The sequence below is a fragment of the Paralichthys olivaceus genome, chromosome 11 (assembly GCF_024713975.1).
Source record: "Paralichthys olivaceus isolate ysfri-2021 chromosome 11, ASM2471397v2, whole genome shotgun sequence".
Classification (NCBI taxonomy): Eukaryota; Metazoa; Chordata; class Actinopteri; order Pleuronectiformes; family Paralichthyidae; genus Paralichthys; species Paralichthys olivaceus.
The window spans coordinates 8,198,079-8,225,467 of NC_091103.1; the positions used below are offsets into that span (position 1 = coordinate 8,198,079).

Consider the following 27,389-nt stretch of genomic DNA (forward strand, 5'->3'; position numbering starts at 1 on the left):
TGTACTTCACTTTACAGATATGATGACAGAGGGTAAATCAGGTTTCCCTCAAATAAACACACTAATTTTGCCTCTGGTTTCCATGCTAAACAACACACACAGCTTTCATCATTACAGACAGGGAGCCCAGGCATGTACGTATATGTTTCATTGGGAGGTTTTAACCACAAAATTGGGGCAGGTAGACTCAGCTGTAACCACCGGGACTGAGCATGTTTGGGCCATGTGATTGCCTGACAATCCTCAGGAAACGCTCCCATATAACAAATGTAAAGCCTCCTGAGAATGTGCATTTAAAACATGGAGCTGCTCCGGCTGTGGATACTTGTTTTGGGCTCTCTGATGTTTACAGAAACCTCGTGGACCCGGGCCATCGATCCGGATCAGCGGCTCAGGCCAGAGGATGTGGAGCTGGCTGAGGTTTGTGGTTAGAAGGCGGTCATATAGTTTATATAAGAAAGTATACAACAGATTTTGGAAACCCAGTTGAGTGTTTATGACAGTGATTTTTGTTTCAAGAGAGCGAGTGAAGAACTACTTTAAACTTATATTAAACTGTTACTTAATTTATGAAGACTAATGTGGATTTGTTTTTGCTCTGCTAAGGTGAAAATACTGTCTAGAAAGTATATAATATAATTATCAAAAATTCATTTGAATTAGTTTTTTTAAGTGAAAGATTCAAAAGATTCTCACTATCATTACGGGATATAATCATTTTTATAGTTATACAACTATATAACTATTGATGAAAACAGACATGCATTTTAGTTTTTACACCAAAAACATGCATGTTTTCTTTTCCTACACAGGGAAAGGAAAACTTAAAATAAGATGATGCATGTGGTTTTAAATAAACCCCAATTTACCTTGTTTAGAACATATTTAGAGGCAATCTTTGTCAACAGTTAAGACCTTAATAATTTCAACTGAACTGGCCATGTGTGTTCATAATCTACAGCACTTTGCAATATGCAATTAATTTAATCTAAAGTCAGAATGGTGATAATCATCATGTACTACAGTTCAACTGATTTGCCTCCACCAAAGTGAAAAATAAAAAAAATGTCATTGATATTTCTCAACTTTGTTTTTTCAGTTTTGCAGAAACATATGTGTAGACATGTCTGTGCGTCTGCTGTAGCCTCTCATCATACATACATGTGTTACACAGTAAACGTGCACAACACCATTTAAAGTATAAATGGCAATTCATAAAAAACATACCTGAGCCTCTAGGACTGAACTCCTCTCACCACAGGGCTACCTCAGGAGGTTTTACAACCTGAGTCACGGAAGCAGAGTGTCAGCGAGGCAGATCCGCTCCACGCCGGTCATGGAGGAGAAAGTTAGAGAGATGCAAAACTTCTTTGGTCTGAGAGAAACGGGAAACCTGGACCCCCACACCCTGAACGTGATGAGGGAGCCAAGGTGTGGTGTTCCAGATGTGGACAACTTCAGCTTTTACCCGGGGAAGCCAAAATGGAGAAACCACACCATCACATATATGTGAGATGTTTTGTGTCAACTCAGAAACATGCTTTCAAATTCATTTCTACATTCAGTTTTACTACTCCAATATTTCAAAAATGAGGAATGTTTTTAGGTCATCCATCCGACTGTCCCATTTTTATGCACGTGATATCTCAAGAACGCAGTAGGGAAGTTTTTCTAATTTAGTAGAAACAATTGCTTGGATACAAGAATGAAGTGATAATATTTTGGTCTTTAAAGGTCAAGATCACTGTGGCTTCACGAAACACATTTTTTTGCCTTGTGAATGCAAATACTCCAGAATTCTTCGAGGGAATCTTTTCACATTTGGCAAAACATTCACTTGAACTGATTAGATTTTGTTGGTCAAAGTTCACAGTGACCTTTAAAAAACATATAGCTGAAAACTGCATTGGTTGTCAGAGGCATAAAACTGCAGCACAGTATCTCTAGCTCTTATGTGTATTTTGAGGTAGCTGCAGCTGTTGCTTATAATGACATATTGCACCATGTTTGTCCCCTGCATGCAGGATTGCCAAATTCACTCCAGACATGAAGAGAGAGGACGTGGAAAAGTCATTTCGCTCAGCGCTGAAGATGTGGAGTGATGCCACGCCACTGAGGTTCATTAGAGTCAACCAGGGCAAAGCTGATATTGTCCTCTCGTTTGCCCAAAGAAGTAAATATGCAAATCACTTCTTATAATCAAAACAAATTCTGGTTAATAATGGCAAAAATGATAGTGAAGATATAATATTTTATTGAAACAGAGAACAGAAAGTCAGATTTTCCTCTAAACCCTGACTCATTCGCTCTGTCTGCTGTAGCTCATGGAGATTTCTTTCCCTTTGACGGGCCCCGGGGTGTGCTGGCTCACGCCTTTCAGCCTGGAGAGGGGATAGGAGGAGACGTGCACTTTGATGAGGATGAAACATGGACAGCAGGGAGGCAAGGTTTGTCAGTCAAACCCTGTTGGTGATTCTGGTGACATGGTTTCCACAGGAAGTAAAGCACAAAGGCTGATCCTAAGGCATGAGTAACAAAGGTTCATATCAGACTTTCAGACTTTGCTGCAACTCTTTAAATCAATCAATGAACAGAAATCTTTAAGCACTCGTACCCCACCACTGCACATAAATTTGCATCCCTCTACGCTGGGGACAGCCAGTGCCCAGAGGCATTATGTTTGTTATGCGATCGTCATGAACACCATATCTAAAGAACGCCTTGAAGAGATTTCCTCAAAGTTGGTACAAATGTTCACTTGAATTCATAGATAAGCTAACTAGAATTTGATGGTCAAAGGTCAAAGGCTAAAGTGGCCTCACAAAACATGGTTGACCTCCTGAACATGATATCTCGAATCTGACTTTAAGGTATTTCTTCAAATTTTGACCAGTGGTCACTTGGACTCAAAGATGAACTGAATAATGACACAGGCAGCAGTGTGGCGACACTCTCCAGTGTAATTCTATGCTAATTGACCCTTTAAAGAAACTAATGGGTCTTTGATGCTGTATTTCAGGTTATAGCCTGTTTGCTGTTGCGGCTCATGAACTTGGCCACTCACTGGGTCTGACTCACTCGAGGGACCCCTCTGCTATCATGTACCCCAATTACAGGCATCACAGCAGTACACAGTACTCGCTGTCCAAGGATGACGAGCTCGGTATCCAAACACTGTACGGTGAGGAGCAAGTTCAAATTTTAAACATATTATTTGCTCAAAACGTCACTCACAGAGAATTTTACTGTTTATCATTTAAAGTCTCCTATAATATTATTTCTCAGGCAAACCCACCAAAACTCTAGAAACTCAACAGGTTCCCCAAAAGTGTGACCCCAACTTCTCTTTTGATGCAGCCACTATGATTGGAAATGATATTGTTTTCTTTAAAAACAGGTAGGTTATGGTTTAATTATGATGACTGGATTTACTATGGTCTTGTTGCACTGTAACTGAGTCTACTTGTTTCAATCCAGGTACATGTGGATGAGGACAACGTGGGCAACCTACTGGAATCGCCTGAGAGAGGGCCACACCAGCACGTATTTGCCGAGCATCAATTCTCACGTTGATGCCGCTTATGACATCCCGGCCAAAGGCGTGGCATACATATTCACTGGTAGAGTAATGGGCAGTCTGCAAAGCATCACTTAGGCCATGTCAGCATGACAAGGCTGGATTTACAGGAGAGCACAATATTGCACCCAAATTACAGCCTTGTGCAACCTAAGTGTTGCAGATCATGCAAGAGGGGAATAGAGTTTGGCAGTGCTTGTGGTGTGTTGCTGTTTTTCATAACATCCCAAAATGCAGTGACACGGCTGTGTTTTTCCAGGTCATAAGTACTGGGTGGTTCAACGGCTTAAGATGAAAAGTCGCGCTGGCTCCATCTACGAGTTCGGCCTCCCCGCCAGAATCAGGCAGGTCGACGCTGCCGTGCATATCAGCGAATATGGGAAAACAGTTTTCTTCACTGGACAGTTTTATTACAGGTAATGTGTTAGTTACCAAGGTGTTACACAATTAGATAAAAGCACAGTGACATTTGAAAAAAAACAAAAAAACTCTATGAATAATTTTCTCATTTTGCCTCCAAAACTGAAAATCAGCTAAAATAGCTAAATAGTAAAACTATCAACTCACAAATTTCAGAGGCTCAGCCACTCAATTTATTTTACATAAAGATGATTTCATTGATTTATTAATGTTTTTTTCCCAATATTTTATTATAGATCATGGTCTTTCAGTTTGAGGACAGGTTTATTGATTTCACATTCAGATTCTAATTCTTTCATTCCATACCCTGCGCTCATACTCAAATAGCCCTGTTTTTGCTTAGATTTGCTCTGCTTGTGCTCAAACTTGGTGCTTGGACTCAGATGGTCACTCTACAGCTTTATTATTACACCAGCTTCCCATCAGAAGTAAAGTTAACAGACCAATAACAAGGGTGGGACAAGTTAATTTGTTATCTCGACACCTGGCATTCTAATGCCTGGGGAATTTCGACAGACTTGTTGCCCAAAATATCCAAATACAGAAGAAAAAATCCAAGAGCAGATGATAAACCTGAGAGTGGATGCTTCAAACGCCTCAGAAACAGCCTTGGAAGAGCTGAAGCTGCAAGAAATCTAAACGCAAGCAGGGTTTTGAGTGAAAGCATCAGAAAACCTGAATGTGAAATCAATGTCCAACAATCACTTGAATAAAGATAGAACAAAACATATTCATTGATAATCAACATAGAAAATCAGTGTAATTAATCAATCCTTTAACACAGACGTTTAAACTACAGCTGAACTACTTTAATCCTGGAACTACAGTTCAGTGCTGGACACCAGTTTAATCAGGGAGCATCATACATTAAAACATCATATTGTTTGACCTGGACGATCCAAACAAACTCATTTGAATGATCAACCTTCAGGTACGATGAAAGCAAGAGACGAATGGACCCTGGATTCCCCAGACTCATCCAAACCGACTGGCCTGGAATCCCGAGAAGGGTCGATGCTGCGTTCAAGTTACATGGTAAAAAACCAAAACATAGTGTGGTCATGAACTCTATATAATGTGGACCTGAGCAGCAGGATTCAAATGGAATACAGCTGAAATAGAAGCTGTAATTTCTTGTTTTCACCGTGTTTAGGTGGCAGACGGGTGGGGTTTACCGCACAGCACACACTTTCATACAGAAAACACCACTTTTTCCCAGTTTTATAACAATGTGTCAGTGAAGCAGAACTTCTCTGTTTACAGCTGAACATTACTGCTCTTATTTCCATCAAATTGAGGGGATGACACACACTCAACATATAACAAGAAATAAAGATACTTCAGAAAGTCTCTCTTTGCTCATGTGATCTGAAACAGTCTATGATTTTGTGTTGACAGGCAGCATCTTCCTCCTCAGTGGGATAAAGTCCTACCAGTACGACTTCAAGAAAAACCGCGTGGTGAAAATCATTTCAGCTAATTCTTGGCTGGGATGTTGATACAGCAGCATCAGGGCTGATTAAAAAGAGAATAATTTCTATGTATAGTCCAGAAGAACTCTTGAGAAGGGAAAGTTCTTGAAGTAAGATAATCATTACATAGCATTACGTATTGAACTGCAATGTTACTTTGGGGCATGTGCATACCTGTATATAAATTATATCTCTGACATCCCTCTGGGGCACACTGGTCCTGTCTGTCCTGTGTAAAGATGCACAGTACTAAAATTTGAAAATCAAGTTTTTTTTTTATTTTTAAATTGAAATAAAAAATAAATATTAACTAACTAATGGGGCACAAACAAATGAATTATGTTTTTTTTCAAATTTATGTTTACAATTTAAGACGATTTATAATTTTGATTTGAAACTACTACACCAATTTAAGTATTTTTATATTTTGAAAGTATTTTTTTGGTAAACTATTTTCTCTTATAAATTGTGGAATCTTTTAATCTTTTGAACCAAAACATTTTCATAACAGTGTTTAAAAATGTATTTAAGTGTAATTAAGAGCCGGGTGATGGCTCGACATCAGTAAACACTTTAATTGTGATTCAGTTGTAAATCTAAAACATGTGAAAAGTTGATGTGTCTCATTAAAGGGAACTTAACACATTTTTTTATTAAAGTTCTCTGATGATTTTTAATCAACATAACTTTGCTCTGCAGGGTAGTGGTGGCAGAATTTATTCCAATTTCCAGATATTAATATCCTAGTTCAGATTAAAAAAATAAAAGAATCACTTTAAATTAAAAAGGTAAAAATACTCAATGCTGAGGGAAAACAGCTGAATGTACTTTTAAACCTCAGAATTATATGAATTTAGTATGAATACCTCAAAACTGTACTATATGAGTAAATGACTTCCACCAGTCCTCCAGTGTTGAACCCTTTCTCTTTGCAAGTGAGGAGGCCTGTGTGTGTTAAATTTTTTAAGATAAACACAAACATAAATAGGCACTCAAACATAACCTTTGGTGTTGTCAAAGGGCTCCGGAAATTTGTGCAAATCAACATTGGCAACATCCCCAAATGCCAGGGAGCGGTATGGTTGCATGCAGCCTCTATCCGTGTTGACCTCAGTGCTTGGAGGTTAAGCAGTAAAACATGGGGTAATACTGTTTGCATAGAACACACATGTTTACCACCAAACTGAACTGTGGTCAGTGTACATGAGAGGTCGAAAAGCACAAGTGAACATTGTAAACAAAAAGAGAACCATTAGCAAAGTGACAGACTTGATGTTTGCTATTGTAAAGGAAACACATTTTGCTCATGTTACAGTTCAATTGATGTCGATGTAAGTTTCTGTTTTCTCATAAATCAAAATAAGGGAAATTAAGCGAATCAACATCATTTACTCTCAATATTTCAATATTGATTTTCAACAACATGATACATGGTTTGGAGCATTCAATCAAAAATGACTCAAATTTGACAAATGATGCAAAACTTTTAAATAAAAGAAAAAATAGGATATGATGACGATGTTGGATAAAAGCCTCAAGACAACCGAACCTAACACGATCTAAATGTTTTGCAAATATTTTAAACATGGAGTTAAACTGATGGTATCATCTCCTCCCACTGTGTTATCTCAGGGGCCACTCTTCACCCCCCCTCTGGCACAGGGGCTTATCTTAACATGCTGGAATGCTCTTATTCAGCTTTTATCAGAACAATACACACCCCGAGATGTTGACGCTGCTCTTATAAGAGGAGAGGGGATAGAGAGGAGGAAACATCTTAACACGATGTCTCTCACTGATTTTTTGATAGTGCTGCTGGCTTGTTTGACGCTTTGTCAGTCAGCACCAACCATTGCTCCAACCATTTCACCAGAGGATGAGGACCTGGCTCAGGTAACGCAATGGATAGCTTGTGGATATGAGAAGCCAGGAGCTGTCAGTCATTGGAAAGACCAATGTAGGGGAGACTATTTTGCCTTATCATCATGATAACTCTCATTATCATCTTTTGTTGATTATTATCTTTTCCTCTCTGTCTGTCAGGCATATGTCTCTCGGTTTTATGGGGATGTCGGTACAAGAAACTCAACACTACGAAGTCTCGTCAATGATACATTCAGTGAGGACTTGGAGTCCATGCAGGCTTTCTTTGGCCTAGAGGTGATTACAGCAAATTGAATATTTTATCTTCAATAACAAGTAAGAAATGCTGATCTTTGTGGAAATTCTAAGCAATTAGATGTCATGTCGTACTCTTTCTTAAGAATATAGAAAACTGTATTTTTATCTCAAAAGATAAAACACAATAGTCAGTCCTCTGAAATGCTTTCTTGAAATCATGTATAATATGACTCTTAATAATGCCACTACTGATAACCAGGTGACTGGCGTCTTGAATAAAGAGACAGTGGAGGTGATAAAAGCACCGAGGTGTGGTGTGTCAGACATCAGCCGATATGGACACTTCCACGGGAAACCCAAATGGAACAAAAGACTAATCACATATAGGTAAGAAGATCTGAGGTCAGTGCTGCAGTTACATCATTTCATTTCATTTTTTTTTATTTCATCACGGTCCATGAATTATTCTCTGACAACTCAAGGAAAATGTCAAAATATAAAACGATCTCACAATGTTAATGAAAGTGAAATACAAAATTCCTGGATCTCTAATGGCTTCTTCTCTGATCCATATCACGTCCTTCCACTGAGTTTCATTCTAATCTGTCCAGTAATTTTTATATAACCAACAAACAGATGAACAAACAAATGCGTATTAAAACATAACCTTGGCGGAGGTAATGACCCAACACTGAATATGAGGACCATGTCCTTCTCTGGGCTCTTGTAGGCGGCCACCTTGTTGACTACTTAGGGGACATGCACCAACATTGATAAGGTTCTTTTCTGACCCAAGCCACAAGCCAGTAGTTTTTTCATAACCTTGCTTACATACAAACAAACAAACAGACCAATCGACCGACGGGTGAAAACCTCCTGGATTGAGGTAAATACTGTATAACAATGACCCTAAAGAGACAATACTGACACCAACGATGATCATGATCTATGGTCTGAATAGGATCACCAGGTACACTCAAGATCTGAGTCAGAGGGATGTGGATGCAACCATCGCTCAGGCCTTCCAACTCTACAGTGACGTCATCCCACTGGACTTCAAACAGATCTACGCCAACAACGCCGACATCATGATCCTCTTCAAGGGCGGATGTGAGTCTAGATGAAATAAAAGTTTTTTTTCTTAAACTTCTACCAGTAAAGGAAGAAAATTAATAAATAAAAGAGCAAAAATTGCAGATTCAATCCCATAGTTTTGTATAGACTCTTAACTATGGATTACATTATCTTCTTCATGCTTCTGCAGATCACGGGGACTTTTACCCTTTTGACGGGGCGGGTGGAGTCCTGGCTCATGCTAACTCTCCTGGACAAGGCCAGGGGGGAGACACACACTTTGATGATGATGAAACCTGGACTCTTGCCCAGAGAGGTAAACATATCTATTTTGGTGAAGCTGCAACTGTCCACTGTCCCTGTCCACTGAGGCTGAAGTATATAATCTGTGTAGTTTTCTGTTTGACAGATGAGACCTGTCAACTGTTCAGTTTGTGAGGGGAAAAAAATTAAGTCCTTAGGAGCAGATATTCTCAAATAACTATTCTTTCACCAAGGAGTTAGTAAAAAAATAAAAATGTGTATGAAAAATCAAGTGTTCATCTAATAAAATGTGCCAGACTTAATTCCTTGTTGTTGTCGTGCTCAGGTGTGAATCTGCTGTTGGTGGCAGCCCACGAGTTTGGCCACGCTCTGGGTCTGGATCACTCCAGGGACAGACGTGCACTCATGTACCCCACCTATCAGTATGTCAACACATACGGGTACAGGCTACCAGACGATGATAGGCGCGGGGTTCAAGCCCTGTATGGTAAGAAAAAAAACAAGCTGAAAGTTTGAACTTCATCCTCATATCTGTATCACATAACAGAAAATACTGTTCAACCACTAAACAACTATTAAATGAATTAATACCAATTTGCAGTATCTTTTTCGATATTATGAACTGTTTATTATATTGTATGAATTGTTTTCTTTACCCTAGAATGGGCCCTTGATATTTAAATACTTTATATTTACATCAGGAGTGGGCCACCATGTTTTTTACAGTAGCCCAAACTGGACAAACTAAACACTTTTTGAGTTGTTATGATAACCACAAGTTCTCTTTCATGTTTGTAAGGGGAGGGTGAGATGAGGGTCAGCTGCAACATGAAACTTCACCACTAGATGTCAAAATATGTAAAACATTGCCCCTTTAATGAATGTTTCTAACAGTGCATATTATAGTTTCTTTATGGAAGTGGTTGTCACTCTTGATTTTTGCCACTCCTTGTCCCAGGCAGCCGTACGCCAGTGCCCACAACCGCCCCAAAACCCAAACCGACTCCGCGTCCTGAACCTGAACCAGAGCCGGAGGAGCCAACAGAACAACCTGACCCTCTGCCAAACCCCCGAGACGAGCAGTGCAGCCGCGGGCTGGTGTTTGACGCAGCTTCCTCTGTGAGGGGAGACCTGTACTTCTTTAAAAACGGGTAATTTCTAAAAAACTTTATAATCTGTGTATTTATGCAGGGCTTGAATCTCATGTTATTTTTTAACATTTCAATTAAAATCCCTTAACAGATATTATTGGAGAAAGTCTTCCAGTGGAATCCGTTTGACTAAAGTGAGAACAAAATGGCCTGGGATCAACTATGTGGACGCTGCGTTTGAAGTCCCACACAGGAATGTGTTTTATCTGTTTGAAGGTAATTTTGAATGGGTTGTGTTTAGTTATAGGATGACTGTATTCATTCAGTAAGTACTGTGAAGCTGCTTATAATAAGCTCCAATTGTTTTTCTCCAGGTCGTCAATACTGGGGCATAAGGGCTTATGCAAAGACAAAACTGTCAGGTTATCCAAAGTCTATCACCACCCTCGGCCTCCCCTCCTCAGTCCGTAAAGTGGATGCAGCTGTTTATGTGCCAACTACTAGAAAAACACTTATATTTGTGAAAAAACAGTATTGGAGGTGAGTGTTAGTCATGATCACATTTGATTTTGGTTTTAACACGACATGTACCTGTTGGCTGGACGTCTGAGACAATTGATCACTGAAATATTAATTTGGTAAGATAATTTACAAGCATCTATGTGTCCCATGTTTCTCTCTTGCAGCTATGATGAGAGCAGAAACCAAATGGACTATGGATACCCACGATCTATCACTTGGGATTTTCCAGGCATTGGCTCCAAAGTAGATGCAGCCTTTGAGAATTACGGTGAGGAATATTATTTCACATTAAACCTGTTTCATATACAAGCCAAGAATTACCTTTGATTGGACAACAGCAGGTAGAACACATTCTGCCAAGGCCCACCAGTCCCCTGAAATTCAATCAAATTGCATGAAATTTCACACACTCATAGATATCAGATCTGTAAATGTGCCTGATTTTTCATGAAGATCCATGAATGATTCTCTGGGAACTCTGTGAAAATGTTAATAAATCTTACAATTTGTCAAATAAAGTGATACAAATTAATGGATCTGCACCCATATCTTTCCTGAGCCATACTGCATCCTTCCACCAAATTTTGTGGAAATTAGTTTGTGTGTAATTCTACCAAATAACAGACGAATCCCAATGAAAACCTAACCAGAGTAGTAATGTGTACCATGTCAGTCTGTTTACTGGACTCTCTTTACTTGACTCTATATTATTATATTATATTATATCATATTTAGTCTGTATGTGTCTTTGTATTTTCTACTTATGAAAAGTGCTTTGTGACCCTGGGACTGTAAAAAATGGTGCATAAATGAACTTATTTTTGTATTAGATCAAATCTGCCCGATGTGTGAGAAGGCAACTGTTTGCTTTTATGTAATCATGTCATTTTATAAGGCAATTGTAATATAATTTTTTTTTCCAAATAATTCAGTTATTTTAATATAACTTCAGCTTGATACTTGGATATAAAGTGAATGTTCCCTCCCACAGGTTATCTATACTTCTCAAGTGGACCCAGACAGATTGAGTACTACCTGGCACAGAAAAGAGTGGTGCGTGTGCTGCTCAACTACGGCTGGCTCAACTGCTACTAACACAAAACTGCAGAATCCCCTGTGAATAATGTGAATTACCATAATACGTTTTATTCTTTGATGAGGGGAAAAGCGCTTGAATACAGATGTTGTTCAACATATTTCAAATAAACGCAACTGAGGCAAAGGTCAGTGATCAATCCTGCATTTTCTCCTCCTTCTTTTTGTTCTGTGTGGAATATACTGATGATGTTCTGTCATTTCAATAATGTTAGATGGCACATTTTTTGTGTGTTACAAATACATGTTAAAATGGATTCATGCAAACTCTTTTCTTAATTGCATTGTCCCATCTAGTCCTGTTTGGGGCATAGCTTGCAGTATGTTCTTATTTACCATATCAACACAGTTACACCGTAAAAAAAACCCCAATTGAAGCCACTAGTTATTCTCATTGGTGTCTGGACTATGATGTTATGAAATAAACCTATTTTTCCTGGATGCAGCAATTTTAGAATTAGGAAACGCAGTGGGTTTGTTAAGCCTCATAAGAGGAGAGCCAACATTGAAAGAGACCTGAGTCACTTCTGTGTCAACATGGATAAATGAAGGATTTAATAGTTTGCTGTTTCATGTGACGATGCAGTAACATCCAGGTTGAGGCACACAATAAACCCTGACCAGGAAGGTAATAGAGAGCACAATTGATTTTTGCCCAGGGTTTGACCGAACTTATCTTTGACTTTTCTGCTGCCTTGACATGCTGTCAACCTGTAGTATTTACATTATAACCATTGTAGAGAGCAGTTCCACTGAAAACTGTCCACAGTGAGGCCTGTGAATTATCCTGTTCAGGACACAAATAAGTCATGATTGGTGATAGTCCTAAGAAAAGATTAGGTTGTTTTCAACACATCGAAACAACCACAAAAACACTGAGGCCTGTAAAACATATCGTGGGCCGTTTTGCAATAATGAAGGATATGAGGAAAGTCATGATTGGGAAACACTAATGATTCTGTAGGGAAAATAGAAAATCAAAGTAAACAGAATGTTGAAAGTTTTCAGATCACGATGTCATTTGCAGCTGCAAGAGCACAAACACATGTGGGAGGTGTACAGAGACATGTGGTGGGTGCGTCCCTATTAAACCTTGAAAGAGAAACATGAATCTTCCTTTGGTGCTTCTAAATGTCACGTAACCTGGATAAGAGCAGATTAAAAGAAACAGTGAATGAATAGACACCAGATATTAGAGGAGAGAAAGAAGAGGAACGGTAGCTGCAAAGCAAAATCCTGGTAATTGAGTGTATTCACATTTTACGTCAGAACACTCAAAAAGTAATGACAAACAAAAGAAAGCAAATATTCAGTGTAACAAGGTAAAGTTCTTCAGTAAAGTGAAACATGTAAACAGTTCATTGGTTTGGTTTCATTCAGATGTTTGTCAGATAATGTCACACCTATCACAACACTTTGTGTTGGGTACAGATTAAAGCACACCACATATTATAACTTATTTCTATGTTCTTGCTTTCAATTAATTTTATCTTTTTTCTAACACCATTGTCTTTATTATTCTTTAACTTCTTTTTAAACCTTTTGCTAGATTTATGTTTTTATCCTAAACCTCTGTTTTATTGCTAATGTGTTCTTGTTGATCCATCTTATTTCATGTCTTTTATTCTATTGTCATAATAGATCTCCTTCTATCGTCTCAAATTTCAAAATAAACAATAAACAACCGGATATCCGGTGGAGGTCCCCTCAGTAAATTATGTTCGGTGGAAACAACTAATCTCTTTAGCCTCATCGTTTTTCTTCGTCGATGTCACTGAGTTATTTTCTGTGAACACATCCAAACAGTATCACCGTGTTTATAATGGACTCTGTCTGCTAACTGGTCAACATTAGCCTTTAGCCTTTAGCTTAAACACTGCGGCGGACACGTCTGAAGGTTCCGGTTGACACACGGACACAAACAATCCGGAGCACGAAGTGAAAGAAGTGAGCGGTTTTCTTTTTGCTGCAGCTTTATTCTGGTGTGTGCTCTCTTACATTTAAACAACACATACTGGTGTTCATGTCTCTAGCAGCCGTGAGCAGTCAGCTAGTCTTAACTACACTATAGCAGAGTATGCTAGCTTCTGTGTTAGCATCGCCTTGCTCACAGTCCTGCTGTTGTTGGTGTTGTCTGAGGCACGTGTAGACAGGAAGCTCTTTGTAAACACCAGTTTATATGAATGTCTCATTGACGTTTCCTGTCTCCACCGGACAGAGGTTCGTCCCTGTCTCACATGGAGTCCCTCAACACGTTTGAATCTGAGATGGAGGCTGATGGACAGGGGAACTACTCTCTGTTTCCTGCTCTGGACAGCATCGCAAGTCTGTCGGGGACTGCAGAAACTCTGGAGAGGTTGTTTTATACATTTATATTTCGATAAACGCAATTATGGCGCTTGATGACAACTTAAAGTCACAGGAAGGTAGTTTTATTTATAAAGGACATTTCGTACACACAGGTACATTCAATGTGCTGCACAGGGACATGAGAGACAAAGATAAGATGTATATACAAAATTATAGGATAAATGATTAATTAATAATAATACACATAACAATGCATTCTTAAAATCATAAATTAAAACAGCATGATTGTCTGATTTTGTTATAATAGTTCAGTTAAAAGCACTTTGCAGTAAAAGTTTGCCTCGCTCCCATTCACACACACACACACACACACACACATTAGTAGAGTTCATCTTTGTGCAGCGCATTATCACACATCAGTGACACACTACGCCCAGGAGCACTTTGGCTCAGGGAAAGGAGGAGACTGGGATCTATCCGCCGACCTTCTGGTTAGTGGACAACCCGCTTTACCTCCTGAGAATCAGTAGTTGGTGGGTGTCGTTTTGTGCTCACAGGGAATCAAATCAGTTTTGATACTGTGATTTTTATACCATCTGTTACTGTGCTTTGCAAGGACGATTCTGGACTTTTAACGTTGTTAGGAGTAGCAGACATTAAATTTAAAACATGAAAAAAGTATCTTTTCTGGTGCAACTCGACACATTTTTACTAAAATATGGAGTGTTTTCTCAAATGTGTTGATATCTTCGTTCATGTTTCCCCAAATGATACTGAACTTTTTTTTTTCAGTGAACCGCCTGGGGAAATTTCGGAGAAGCCAAACCTCACATGGCTGGATGCTGCACAGGTGCCATCTATTTCTCTTTTTTCATTGTTGTCTTATCAGAACCATGATCAACTTCTGTGTGAGGTTTTGTTTCATCATCATAACATTTCTCTCATGTAGATTGTCTTGGAGGAAGCGGGACGTCCCATGCACATAAAGGAGATTAAACAGAGAATCATTGACAGAGGACTCGTTCAATCCAAGTACAGCAATCCTCCCAATTAACTGCATCTTTTTGACCAAGTGCTCACATGCCAAACCAGGGAACTGTTACAATGGCTTATTTAAAAATGTTGACTGAATATTTAAATCTATTGTCAGGTCAAAGTTGTTACTGATTCTATATTTTGATTCTGCTTATTTTTGTTCCTCTCTACTCGGCAGTGCAAAGTCGAGCCTGGAGGCGGTCATGTATCGTGAGGTAAGGAGGGTGTTTAACACTTAGTCTGACAGCAGCCTCTGCTGTTGAGTATAATAACTTGCACGTCCACTTCACATTTGTGTTAGTTCAGTTGATACAGCACAGGTATCATCTGTATTTCTGTCACTTTTTTTTTTTTTTTTTTACTTCCTCCATGTTTTTTTCCATCCTGCTTCTTTGACCTTATTTCACAGTTTTAAAGGGGAACACTGCTGTAAACAGAGCAAAGGATTCCCTGCGCTCACACGCACAAGCCTTTCAACTGGCTATAACTAATCATGATGGAATTAATCTAAATTGGGAGGCATATTGGGCTTTTCCAGCGCCATGCATTATGGCCTCAGTCTCACATATGTTTCAGACACAAAAGGGAAGCAGGAGATTCAAGAGGATTGAGAACAGAAATGGAGTCTTTGCTCTGCTGGTGAGTTAACTGGGATACTAATTTCACTCAAACCCTGAATATGTTATGTGATGCTGAAATGCATTTGACCTTATAAGCCAGACTATTTGTCATGGATATATATGGAGGTGTTGCTGTCCACACAAGACCTAGGTTCAGCACTGTAGTTGAATAAACGTGACCGCCCGGTATAGATGTACTGTACAAACACAATTTATCGATATTGAAAATTGCATTTCAGTGTCATTAAAATTGACAGGCACAATGTTTTTGCATTGGAGATTCAATAGTATCTGGCAATCTGATAATCTGATATCATGTGGATATATGATAATAATCTCCTTTTCAGAATATATCAGAGTAGAAATAATTTCGTAAATTTTAAATAGCTCATACACATTTTGTTTTCAGTAACTTTCATTGTTTGTCATTTAGCTTTTAGAAAAGTACAGTCTTCATCCATGTTCCTTTTGTTGTCTGTATTTTGTCTGTATTTTCATTCATCCTCCTGAAGGCAGAATAAGCACGAGCCTCAGGTGCTTCCCAGCACATATGAAGAGATCTGTGTCTTTCTCTTCTCGCAGACGGATGAGGAGCGGCAGCAGGCCCTGCAGGCCTTCACCGCCCAGTCTTTCCTCAGCTCTCCGCAGCAGAACACCATGAGCAGCTCTGGCTCAAGTGCTTCGGCAGCCGGCTTTCCATCCCCCGCCAGTTCCTCCGAGCACAAGGCCAAGGCGAAGAGAGTTTCTCGAAAAAACCAGAATGAAAAGTACCGGCTTAAGTACCTCAGGCTGCGCAAAGCAGCTCGTGCCATGATATTTGTGAGTTAAATGCTGATTGATAAGAATCTCTGCTTAGTAACTGTAGCTTCTCTATGATGGCTTTCATTTGCAGCTCTTACATTTTCAATGCTATGAAACTGTTTTACACAGGAGAATGCAGCTGTCTGCGATGAAGTTGCCCACTTAGAAGAGAAGTTTCTGAGAGCAAAGGAGGAGCGAAGGCGAGTGGACATGTTTCAGCAATGCTTTTGATGCCATAATGTTCTAAAAACATGCTGTTGTCCATCTGGTGTGTGTCAATCATTCCACATTGTCCTGTTGTTGTCATCAGTCTGTTATTCTTATTATGCTGTATGATGGATCTGTTTTTGTGATGCCATCTGCTGAGGAGTTATAATGGTGCTATTTCTTTACCAATATCTTCTACACTTTGTGTGACAGTCAGATCTCCAACTAATTTGTATAATTTTAATTTGCAGGTTTTTAATGAAATCCTTGTTGCAGTACCAGTCATTGTCAGAGGGGGAGATTCTGCTCACACCCAGCTCAAGCTCTCTTCCACCTGTTCCAGCTGTAGCACTAACTTCAGTACCTGCAGGGGCTTCAGGCTTGTCTGGGGGACACAACCTGGCATCAGTGGTGTCAACAGGGGAAGAAGGTCCTCTTAAAAAACCCAAGAAGGAAAGGAAAGAGAGGGGGCGGGAGAATGGCAAGGAAGAATGTGAGTCTGCTGTGCTCGAGTATAAGTTTTACTGCAGATTATTACTGTTAATAGATTTGATATGAATGGTTTGCGTTCGGCTTTCTAGACAGTTGACCTCTGATTATTTTACCCCCTTATGTTTGATCAGTGCCAAAAAAGATGTCTAAGAAGAGAAAGCTAATGGACGGGTCTCGGAAGCTGGTGCAGCCCATCCCTCTGGACTCATCTGGTCGCCCCGTCTTCCCCATCGTCCTGGGAGGTTTAACGGTCTACAGCCTTGGGGAGGTCAGTATCTGAGATATGTCTTAGCTTTATTTTCACCATGGAACAGTCATGGTAAACCTCCAAAATGAAGTTGGTCATTCAACTGACTATTGTTAATGCAGATTAATGGTTAAAAAAAATCTAATATCTGACTGCCCTCCAGATCATCACAGACAGAATGTTGTTCCATGATGAGTGTGCCATCTACCCAGTGGGCTTCTGCAGCACACGAGTCTTTGCCAGCATGAAGAACGCCGACCAGCAGTGCCTCTACACCTGCCAAATCAAGGATGGGGGGACAGGTCCAAAGGTACACACATACATGCACACACACATGAACACAGTAGCAATTGTCTTCAGTTTTTCCATATGTCCATCATTTTGATGAACCTTGTATATTATATATAATACAAGTTTTTATAAAAATGATAACATTTGGTCTGCTTATATCAAACACTTCCTACATTGGCGAAGGGATAAAACAGTTTCATGGTATTTCACGGTTAGTTGTACCTCTTCAATCTTTAATTACCATGGTTACGTGGTGGTTTGGTTTAGTTTGCATTAGCATGAGCTGCTAGTGCTCTGGTCATGTCGCTTCTGTTTGACAATAATACTTTTGTCCACTTAACATGGTATGATTAAAAGAAAACGAAAATATGTGAATTACTTTAAGTCACACAAACTGATGGCTGCATTACAGTGGGGGTCACTTCAAACATTTTCAACTTTGACTCCCCAGTTTGAGATTGTGCCTGAAGAAGATCCTCAGAATGCCATTGTGGCCTCCTCTGCCCTGACGTGCCACTCCAACCTCCTGAAGGCCATCGCTGCTGTCAGGTACAGATGTTGACCGCAAACACTTGGATTTAAATGATTGTGGCTATTCTGCATAAATTATAAAACAGACATCCACAGTTTTTTTGTTCTCTGCAATGGTGTCAGTCTGGCAAATGTCCACCATATGTCCAATCATACAATCTGTGCCAGAGGTATTTGGGCTACTGGCTCTTAAGCTTCAGCACAGTCAGTTTGAAACCAGAATTTCACTCTATAGAGCACATACCTCTGTACATTCCCTTTAAATTCAATCAAGTTGCACCAAGTTGTGCACAATTAAAGAAATCAGTCCCCTTTATATTTTCTTTATGTAAAAATGTGTGACTGAAAGAATGAATATGGTCTTTACTGCCCTGACCTTTAATACCTTCCCCTAGTTCCAAGTGTGTGGCGCCCATTGTGCCGTCAGGAGCAGACTTCTTTGGTTTCTCTCACCCCACCATCCAGAATCTCATCCAGAGTTGTCCTGGAGCACGCAAATGTACCAAGTAAGTTCACTTAGCTTATCAAGAGTGGATTATCAATTACTATACTCAACAATATATTTTAAGCCTTTCTGCCGTGCAGATTATGACTTTATAAGAATGAGATTTGTGTATGTTTAGTTGGAAAAGATGAGTAAAAGCTGAATTCTTCTGTGCTGTCAGTTTTCATTACTAACACGAGTCAACAATCTACTCCAGGGTCTTAAAAAGCCTTAAGAAACCATTCTTTTTAATTTCATGCCTTAAAAAGTCTTGTGGTATCACTGTGATTGTGGAATGAAATATTATGTACAAGGTCTTCATAATGTCAATGTCCATTTAACACTGCTTCCATCATGCTGTTATTCAAGACACATTTTTTGGCAGCATGTATAGTTTGTAATGACTCTGATATATGCATGTAGCTGTAATAAAACTACACACAAGCCTGACATGGAACTGATTACTTGTCACAGTAATTATATTAGACTGAAACATATTTTTCAACTTGGTTGATTATTATTTGATGATTAAGATAATGATGTTTGTATCTAATATGGAAACCAAACAAATGGATCATTTCCAGTAAAACAGGGAACTGGATAATATCAACGAGCCAGGGCACAGTAACATTTTCAGGCTGACACAGTTGTGCAAAATGTATTTATGGTTTCTTAGCACTGGGTCATCTTGTATTTACTTTTTAAAATCTTGTTTATGTAGCCACAGATGGATTCGTTTTGAGGTGTCTCGCCCCAGTGATGGCCAGGTCCCTCACAGCTTATCAGAGGACGATGCTTCTGTCAACTTTGAGGCCTACCAGAGACACCAGTGCTTTGAAGAGAACAACAAGACAGAGCACATCACAGGTTGCTCTAATAAAACCTCTCCAAAATCAATTTTGAGCTTGGATGTAGTGTACACTGTTTTATTTACACAACCTTGAATATTGACTCTGTGCTGCAGAAGCAAACGTTTCACAGGCAATGATTCATTAAAGCTGGTGAATCCATCAGAGACACAGAGTCGGGGGTAGGCTAGAGGTCAGCTGGGCAACAAATGAGAAACTGTCTTGTTCGTCCACAGCTGCTGTCAAAACGTCTGAGTGAAGCAGTGAAGCTTCTCAAGTGGAGGCTCTCAGCACTGCTGGACTTTCTGTCGATATCACAACCAACCACAACTGCTTCACTAAGCCTCCACTGTTAACAATACAACATCTACCTACTTATCCCTGAAACTTCTGTCTGTATGTGGAACGCAGTTCTTAAGAACAGTTGATCTTATCTGCTTCGCATCTGGCATGTCTAATGTTCAAGGCCCAGGGAAGTGCAGTGTCGAAATAAGATGTGATTTGGTTCATTATTAGCAAACTTTCAATTAAACATTACCTGGTAGTCAGTGTAGGCGGGGCAGTGTGCCAACAGCATGTCTGCTGACCAAGTTGAACCTGTCCTTGCAGCCTGCCGCCAAAAGCTGGCAGCATTAATATCTGGCCCACCACATCAATATCATTATTTTTATTGAACCATATCAGTCTGACACTGACATTCCAACTGCCGCTTATCTCCATCATGGCAGTAGCATTCATAGAAGTGCTTCTTCTTTAGCAATCTGTCTGCACAAAGTAAAAGCACAACGTTTGTGTTGTTGCAGTACAGATTTATATCGAGCTGAATTACAGAGCTTTTATTTTGAAAAGTTGTGAACATGGGTCTAAAGATGTGTTGGTGGCGTAACACATCTCTGAATATAGCTGACATGTAATGTATTAAAAGATAACAGCAGCTGAGTAAATCTCTAAAACTCTATTTTTGCCATTGACACTGTCTTTTCTTCCTCTATTTATCCATCTTGTCTCCCTCAGGACAGACGCCGCACTCTCCTAGTTCCTCTCATCAGCACCACCTGACTTCCCCCACCATGAAGCCCTCAACCTCATACTTCAGCTCCTGATTCTGGTAGTGCCACTGAAGTCTTACCTGATGGTGAACTTTACTTTTGTATTTACAACACTTTCACCAATACCTTCCTGGTTAAGTCATTCTTGAAATGGCAGCATCATGAAAACTAAAAATTAAAATACTTTCTCGCGAGCCCCAGACATCATTACTGGGGATGTGTGCTAGCACAAGTTTATGATAATATAATATAGTTGATGATGATATACTGGGAATGGATGGTGAATGAGTTCTTTGCTTAATGTGATATCCCAACACCTCTTAGTAGAAATTACATTCTTTTTTCTCTGTACATAACATACATGGTTTTATAATCCTAGTTTAATTTATGTTTAAAAAGTAATTAACCATTTTACTGATTGGGGATCTCAGGAAAATCTAAATTAATGATAACGTAAAGTTTTGCAATCAAAGCAAGTGTACATTTTTCTCTCTGTTGCATTTCTTTATGTTATTCCGGTTTATTCACACAAAAGCTGTAGCTTTGAATGTAACACATTAACATAGCTGTTAGTTTGTCATTTATTTGTGTAAACCATGCAAGTCAAAGAGGCTTATTTCAGTCTGAGTTTTGGGAAAATAAAAACAAAATTGTCATGTTTGAATTCATACACTTCAGCATTTATTGGCAGTGGTTCTAACAGCATAGATTGCGTGAACAGTCTAACCAAAAGTTTATTTACTAAATAGCCACAATAGTTTCTAAGCTTCGAAAAGCCCTGCACAAAATGATTCTCATCGTCCTGCCACGCTGACGTATAGCATGTTTAAAGATACAGCATCTGTCAATTCTGCTAAATTTGTCTTAAAGAACCAAACTTGACCTTTCACCTAACATCTTCTACATCTTCTGGGATTGATAGTTTGCAAATTGCTTCCTTGGTAGCAATCGGAAATAAAAGGAGGGCCAGGTAAAACGCCATTGGCGCTGTAGATTGGACAAGCTTTGAAGTCACAGGGCCAATCTCTCCAAGCATATCGAACAGCATCTGCTTCTTTTGTGGGGGGACACGAACTGGCAGACAACTGGACAGTGGTTGGACCCCAGTCCATGATAGGAGCTGGAACCCAGAGGGACTTAGGCCCGCATGGAGCAGAGCAACAGATCTTTATTTAAAAAAAAAAGAAGGAAACACAGATGGCATATTAATTTACTGAGCAAGACACTAGTTTGAGAAACAATAGCAACAAACCCGTGGTTATTTAATAGAGAGAGGTCAGAGGGATAGTTCACCGAAAAATGAAAATTCACTCCATATCTACTCACCACTATGCCGATGGAGAGGTGGGTGAACGGTTTGAGTCCACAAAACACTTCTGTTACAGCAGAGTCCAATACAATTGAAGTCAGTGGTGACCAACACTTCACACGTAATAAAACAACACTGCTCATGTGGTGTCATCCAAGTGTCCACAAGCCCCGACATTCATTATGTCTGAAGTGTAGGTCTACATTGACTTCAGTTGTATTGTATTGTGCTGCAACCCTGTTTACCCCTGAGACTCCAGAACTGTCTTGTGGACTCAAACACTTCACCCACCCCCTCCATCGGCACAGTGGTGAGTAGATAGTGAGTGAATTTTAATCTTAAGTTAGTTTTATAGCATCAGGTAACTAATTAAAAACAAACTTACTGGAAAAATAAGCACTTGGACAAACGTTAGTATGATAAGAACTACTTGAAATGTCAAAAATGTCCTTGAGAAATGTTTTATTTAATATGTGCTTTGTCTTAAGTTTGATCTACACTGCACCCAGCCACTAGGAGGCGATCGAGACAATTCACTTTTGGTGTGCTTTCCATCTCTAAATACAGTATATGGGTCTGTGGGACGAATGGAACATGGGCCAAGAAAGAACCCATTACATTTGTCACAGATCCAGCGATAGTTTTTCACTTTCTTTAACATTGTGCATTTGTTTTGTTTTTTTAATCGAATCCACAGCAGATAATTGATCTTGATGATAAACACATTCTTCCTCAATGATTTCATGATCTATGATTTTTATTGCCTTGGCTGTCAGGCTTGATTGAGTTTAAGAGGACTGTTGGGCTACATTGTGTGGACCTTTGCTAATGACACTAGTGGGTAAATGTTGGACAAAAGTCTTGATTCACCCTGACTCCACCATTGCCCTACCTCAAAGACTTCATTAGACGCTGTGACAGACACCACCTGGTCGTAAGTTATGTTCACATGCCTTCCTGAGCACAGGGTTTGGTTGGGGAAAGGTCCAAGGAAGTGGACATCTGTTTCATTATAAGCCACTGCCCTTGCACCCAGTGACAGCCTGTAAGCTATATCTCGCTTGTACCGCGGATGGATCCTGAAAAATAGAGACAAAATATACATCATATTTAAACAGACCTCCTGGTATTCCAGTGTCTAAGACCAGATAGGAAATATTGAATTAATAATAATAAATAATGTTAAACTTAATATCTGTAACACCTTTCAGTTAGAATTGCTTCACAAAGTTAAGCTATTTAAATACAGTTTTAAACTGAGGCACTGATTCTGCTTCATGATCCCCCTTTGTTCTATGGATTGTGGGAATGTTAGACTCTCTGATCTCAGTATAGGAGCATAGTAAGGGATTCAAGGTCTTGAAATATAAAGCCTAGTGGCACCATGTAGTGATTTAAAAGTGATCAAGTTAGGCTGGGACGGGAGCGATGTGTTCTCCATGTCGAGTGTTTGAAAGAAGTCTTGCTGGTAACTGCTGGTTCATTAAGTGAATAATGAATTGAAAAACAGCTCCTCACCTCAAAATAGAAAAGCTGGTTACACCACATTTGCGTCCATTTGATAGACACAAAAGCAGAAAGCAGTTCCCTTGTTAGTTTTTTCTGTACATAAGGAAAGTGTTGATGTTAGATTCGTGCCAGGGACTTGCTGTGTCTTGGCAGCATGTCAGGGGCAAGTCCATGAAAGACTTTGTAGATGTTTATAAGGATCATAAAATCTATCTGTAGAATAACTGGAGGCCACAGTAGACAGGTTTGAAGAGGTCTGATCTGAGCTCTTCGCTCCAATTAAAAACTCTCGAAGCGGCATGTTTTATAAACATACTCTGAAGTGACATAAGGTCAAATCAGTATTGGTAGAATATAGTGCTGACCACACCTCTGCGATTTATGTTAGTGTTACATAAAAGTCTAACGTGCAAGACTCAAACTGAAGTAAATGCACAGCAGTGATTTTAAATGTATTTATACCTTTTAGAAAGTATATCTCGGTTTATCACCTAGTGTTGATCAAGGCCTCTGAAGACAAATGATACCTGCATGTTTCTAATATCTGCTACACGTGAATCACAAGGTATAGTAAGAGTCAATTTGAATGCTTTTTCTGAACATCCTCCTTACGTGTAATAGGGAGAGAATTCGTCTGGTAAATCCATAGCCACGGCCATGAAGACTCGCGGCATCCGTGAATTAGGGACAACGCCCCTGTCTGCCGTCTGGTGCCAGCGGATGTTTGGGATGGAATCACTTACGGAGGTCTTTACGGCAGTGGACAGCTGCACACAGGAAGAAATCATGGATCAATTCTGTAATCATGCAAAGGCTATTTATGTCTACATGGGGATAGTGTAAAAACAAAGTCAATTTAGATTAAAAATTTCAACCACGGTAGGTTTTTCATAGACTTTATATCAAGGTGGCCAACATGACAGCGCCCCAAAAACTTTGGCTCAAACTGAACCCATATCAGTGATATATTTTGTTTTTGTATAATCATCTGTACTTGTTTCTATTGATGCAATACACAGAGTAAGATACCTGGACAAACCCAAAGGGGAAATCAGCAGCTGTCTGGCCCCCTGAGCCCTGGTGAAACGCCATCCTCCAGTCATCAATCATAGCAGGGAAGGAACAGTTGTACTCGTCCTGGTTGTGCCCTGTATTTGACTCACCTGAAAACATTCCAGATATATGTGGTGTATTTGGCTAAAATGAACATACATGTTATACCTGTGCAGGAAGTCCTACTCTACCTTGGTACCAGATGGCTCCTTTGATGGTCATGTTGAGCAGTGGGTGGATCATTGAGTTCCACAAGACAGAATCTGTCATACTGGGACTGTGAGAATGTGACATGTAGAAACAGGCAAAATTACAATCTGTGCAAGGTAGCGTTTCTCTCTGAATACGCACAAGAACACACAGTTTCCAGGGAACAGAATTACTGGGGTGACTGTGGCTTAGGACAGCGAGTGGGTCGTCCTCTAACCAGAAGGCTTTCACCCATTCTGCATGCCATTCCAGGAAATTGTCCTTAGGCATGATACTGAACCGTGTAAGAGTAAAGTGTGACAGAGAAAGTGCTGCACATAGATGCACTGTATGAATGTGTGTGAGAATGGGTGAATGGTGCTTTGAGTGGTCATCAATACTACAAAAGCACTATGTAAATACAGTTACTATGCATTTCAAAGGGAAGATAAGCTGAACTGTGTTGTCTTTACATCCTTACATGATGGCATCTGTGCTTTGGGTCAATCCACACTGCTGCAGTGCTCGTGCAGATGACCACATTTCAATATGCGTGCCTGACCAACAGGACTCCACCAGTCCTATGGGGTACTTCAGAATGTCATGCATGTAATGTCCGAAGAGCCAGCACAGCGCAGAGAAGTCAGCCACAATGTCTGAAAGTACACTTTCATCAATCAACCAGTAGAATGCCCGTCGTGGTACACATAAACAAATAGCATCATGGTCAGGTGGTCATGATCACATTTCTAGGTATTTGAGTGAGTAATACGTCTATGCTGTCCTAATGTGGTAACCATAAAAAATGAGTAGCTCAGATTTGAGTTGCTGTGTAATAGAGCCTGACTGATTTAGTGGTCAGCCGATACCAAAACTTTCACCTTGCAAAATAAAAAAAAAATGCAGAAAAACACATAGACTGTTGGAAATCGTGTCAGCAGATCCTCTCAGTTCTCGCTGGGCAGTACAGGAGGGACTGAGCTGCACAGTGTTGCAGATTCTCAGCAGTGTCTTCACAGCGAATAGTGAAATGCTTAATGAACGGTAATAATAAACAGCGTCAGGCAGTGTCATTTCTCCTTTAAACACAACATTATCCCTCTCCCCTACAACCGCCATGTGCTTATTTTATTTGACAGCCGTAGTCCAGTCAGTATTTCATGTATGATGTGTTATCATTATTTTTTAAAGGTTTATAATGATCAATTTCAATGTTTACGAAGATGATCATGATGCAAAACAGATTTCTTTTTACATTTTACATAGAAATAATGTGCTTATTTTCTTACTCATACTGTAATTGGTTTTATGTGTTTTCATTTATTTGTATTTATATTATCAATAAAAAATGTCTATGGTTAAATCAATATAAACACTTGTTTACTACCTTATATCGTTATCTGCGTTGAACCTTTAGATTCACGTCTTTAAACAATGACCTATGAATGAATAGATGCATAAATCCTTGTCTCACCAGCTGTAGGCACAGTCCAGGGAAGTTTCACGTATTTCACATCCTTCAGCTCAGTTAGACTCTTACTGAAGGCCACCTTAAAAGGTCGCACTTGAGAATAGTTTGGTGCGAGGGCCAGCTCATCTGACGCATTGAAAATCTTTTGGACAACGAAAAAATGTGAACACATCAATATCACACAGAACATTCTTTCTTTTATTTACTGTGTTGGACTAAACAAGAAGTATTAAAATACTAATCCACTATGTTTGGTGTGCAGTACAGTGTTCATCCATCTCAGCCTACCTTATATGTTTCAAAGAACATGTTGCTCTGCCCTCCACACAGCCAAACATCTCCAAACAGCACATCTGTGAGAGTGGCCTCGCTGCCCTCTGTGGCTGCCGTCACATTGTAGGGACCGCCAGCGTCGACAGGGTTCATGGTGACTTGCCAGACGCCTGTATATTACGTCACATATGTTGCACTTATTCAAACAAAAAAAGGTGGCTGGACTCTGCCAGCGGGTACCTGCTGCAGCACGTACCCACTGGCAGAGTTTGACTGAAGAACAATAAACACGGGAAAACTTTTCAAAAGTAAGTGGTTACATTATTAGTTGATGATATTATACAGTTAACTTCAACCATCTAGTAAGACATATATTTATGTTGCACTGACATAACAGAAGTAATTAAGACGGCCTTGTTTTTGTCTTAGGGGCTGGACTGAGGAGGTTGTATCTTTGATAACATTTGACCTCTGCTGCCCTCACTACCCTGCAGGTGTCGGGGTTCATATCCCATCTGGCAGCAGCTGGCTGTATTTACCTTCTATCACAGGGACCGGTGAGGTTTTCTGAATTACTGGTCCTGACAAGGAGACGGTGACAATACCACCATCAGGGCCGTACCCCCACAGAACAGCTCTCTCTGGAGACTTCTGCAGCACCATGTGGTCTCCATAGTAGGAGGCGAAGCGCAGGCACTCATCTACACACACACACAGACTGTTGTGACCCACTTGTATGCAAACAGTTACATTACAGTGTATGAAGATGCAAACCTGTGAAGCACAAAGGACAATAGAATATAGTTAAAAAAGAAAATAAGCCTCTGTTCCATTACAGTTCAGAGCAGTTCAATTCTCACATGTGATTCATCACAGTCTACTCACCACAGCTGTCGACAGAGGCCGAAGGTGTCAAGACAACACACAGCGTTAGAACCACACTGAGAAGGCAGGTCATGATAATTACCAGCTGAGGGGCTCCGTCAGTCAAACTGATCAACTGACTAGTTGCCAGAGATGTTATTCACTCCTGT

General features: G+C 39.8%; 2 protein-coding genes across 2 annotated transcripts; one reads left to right on the forward strand and one right to left on the reverse strand.

Moving 5' to 3' along the window:
* The first annotated feature begins 262 nt into the window (after positions 1–262).
* On the forward strand, positions 263–21,219 carry tbrg1 (transforming growth factor beta regulator 1). The gene is made up of 32 exons (XM_069534693.1): positions 263–420; positions 1,262–1,509; positions 2,025–2,173; positions 2,322–2,447; positions 3,020–3,181; positions 3,286–3,397; positions 3,478–3,620; positions 3,837–3,993; positions 4,929–5,032; positions 7,313–7,362; positions 7,513–7,629; positions 7,850–7,977; positions 8,552–8,700; positions 8,855–8,980; positions 9,254–9,415; positions 9,887–10,079; positions 10,171–10,295; positions 10,394–10,559; positions 10,706–10,840; positions 13,864–13,992; positions 14,739–14,796; positions 14,896–14,978; positions 15,160–15,196; positions 16,184–16,420; positions 16,532–16,602; positions 16,861–17,102; positions 17,233–17,369; positions 17,512–17,658; positions 18,091–18,188; positions 18,566–18,676; positions 19,376–19,521; positions 20,517–21,219. The coding sequence occupies exons 1-32, from the start codon at positions 301–303 to the stop codon at positions 20,603–20,605; spliced, it is 4,257 nt and encodes a 1,418-aa protein (XP_069390794.1). The 5' UTR covers positions 263–300; the 3' UTR covers positions 20,606–21,219.
* Positions 21,210–27,389, reverse strand: siae (sialic acid acetylesterase). Its single transcript, XM_020095282.2, has 10 exons — positions 27,241–27,389; positions 26,895–27,056; positions 26,371–26,525; positions 26,086–26,224; positions 25,093–25,267; positions 24,614–24,699; positions 24,399–24,532; positions 23,982–24,136; positions 22,753–22,939; positions 21,210–21,717 (listed from the first exon to the last, which is right to left on the reverse strand). Exons 1-10 carry the CDS (start codon positions 27,311–27,313, stop codon positions 21,442–21,444), a joined length of 1,542 nt encoding a protein of 513 aa, XP_019950841.2. The 5' UTR covers positions 27,314–27,389; the 3' UTR covers positions 21,210–21,441.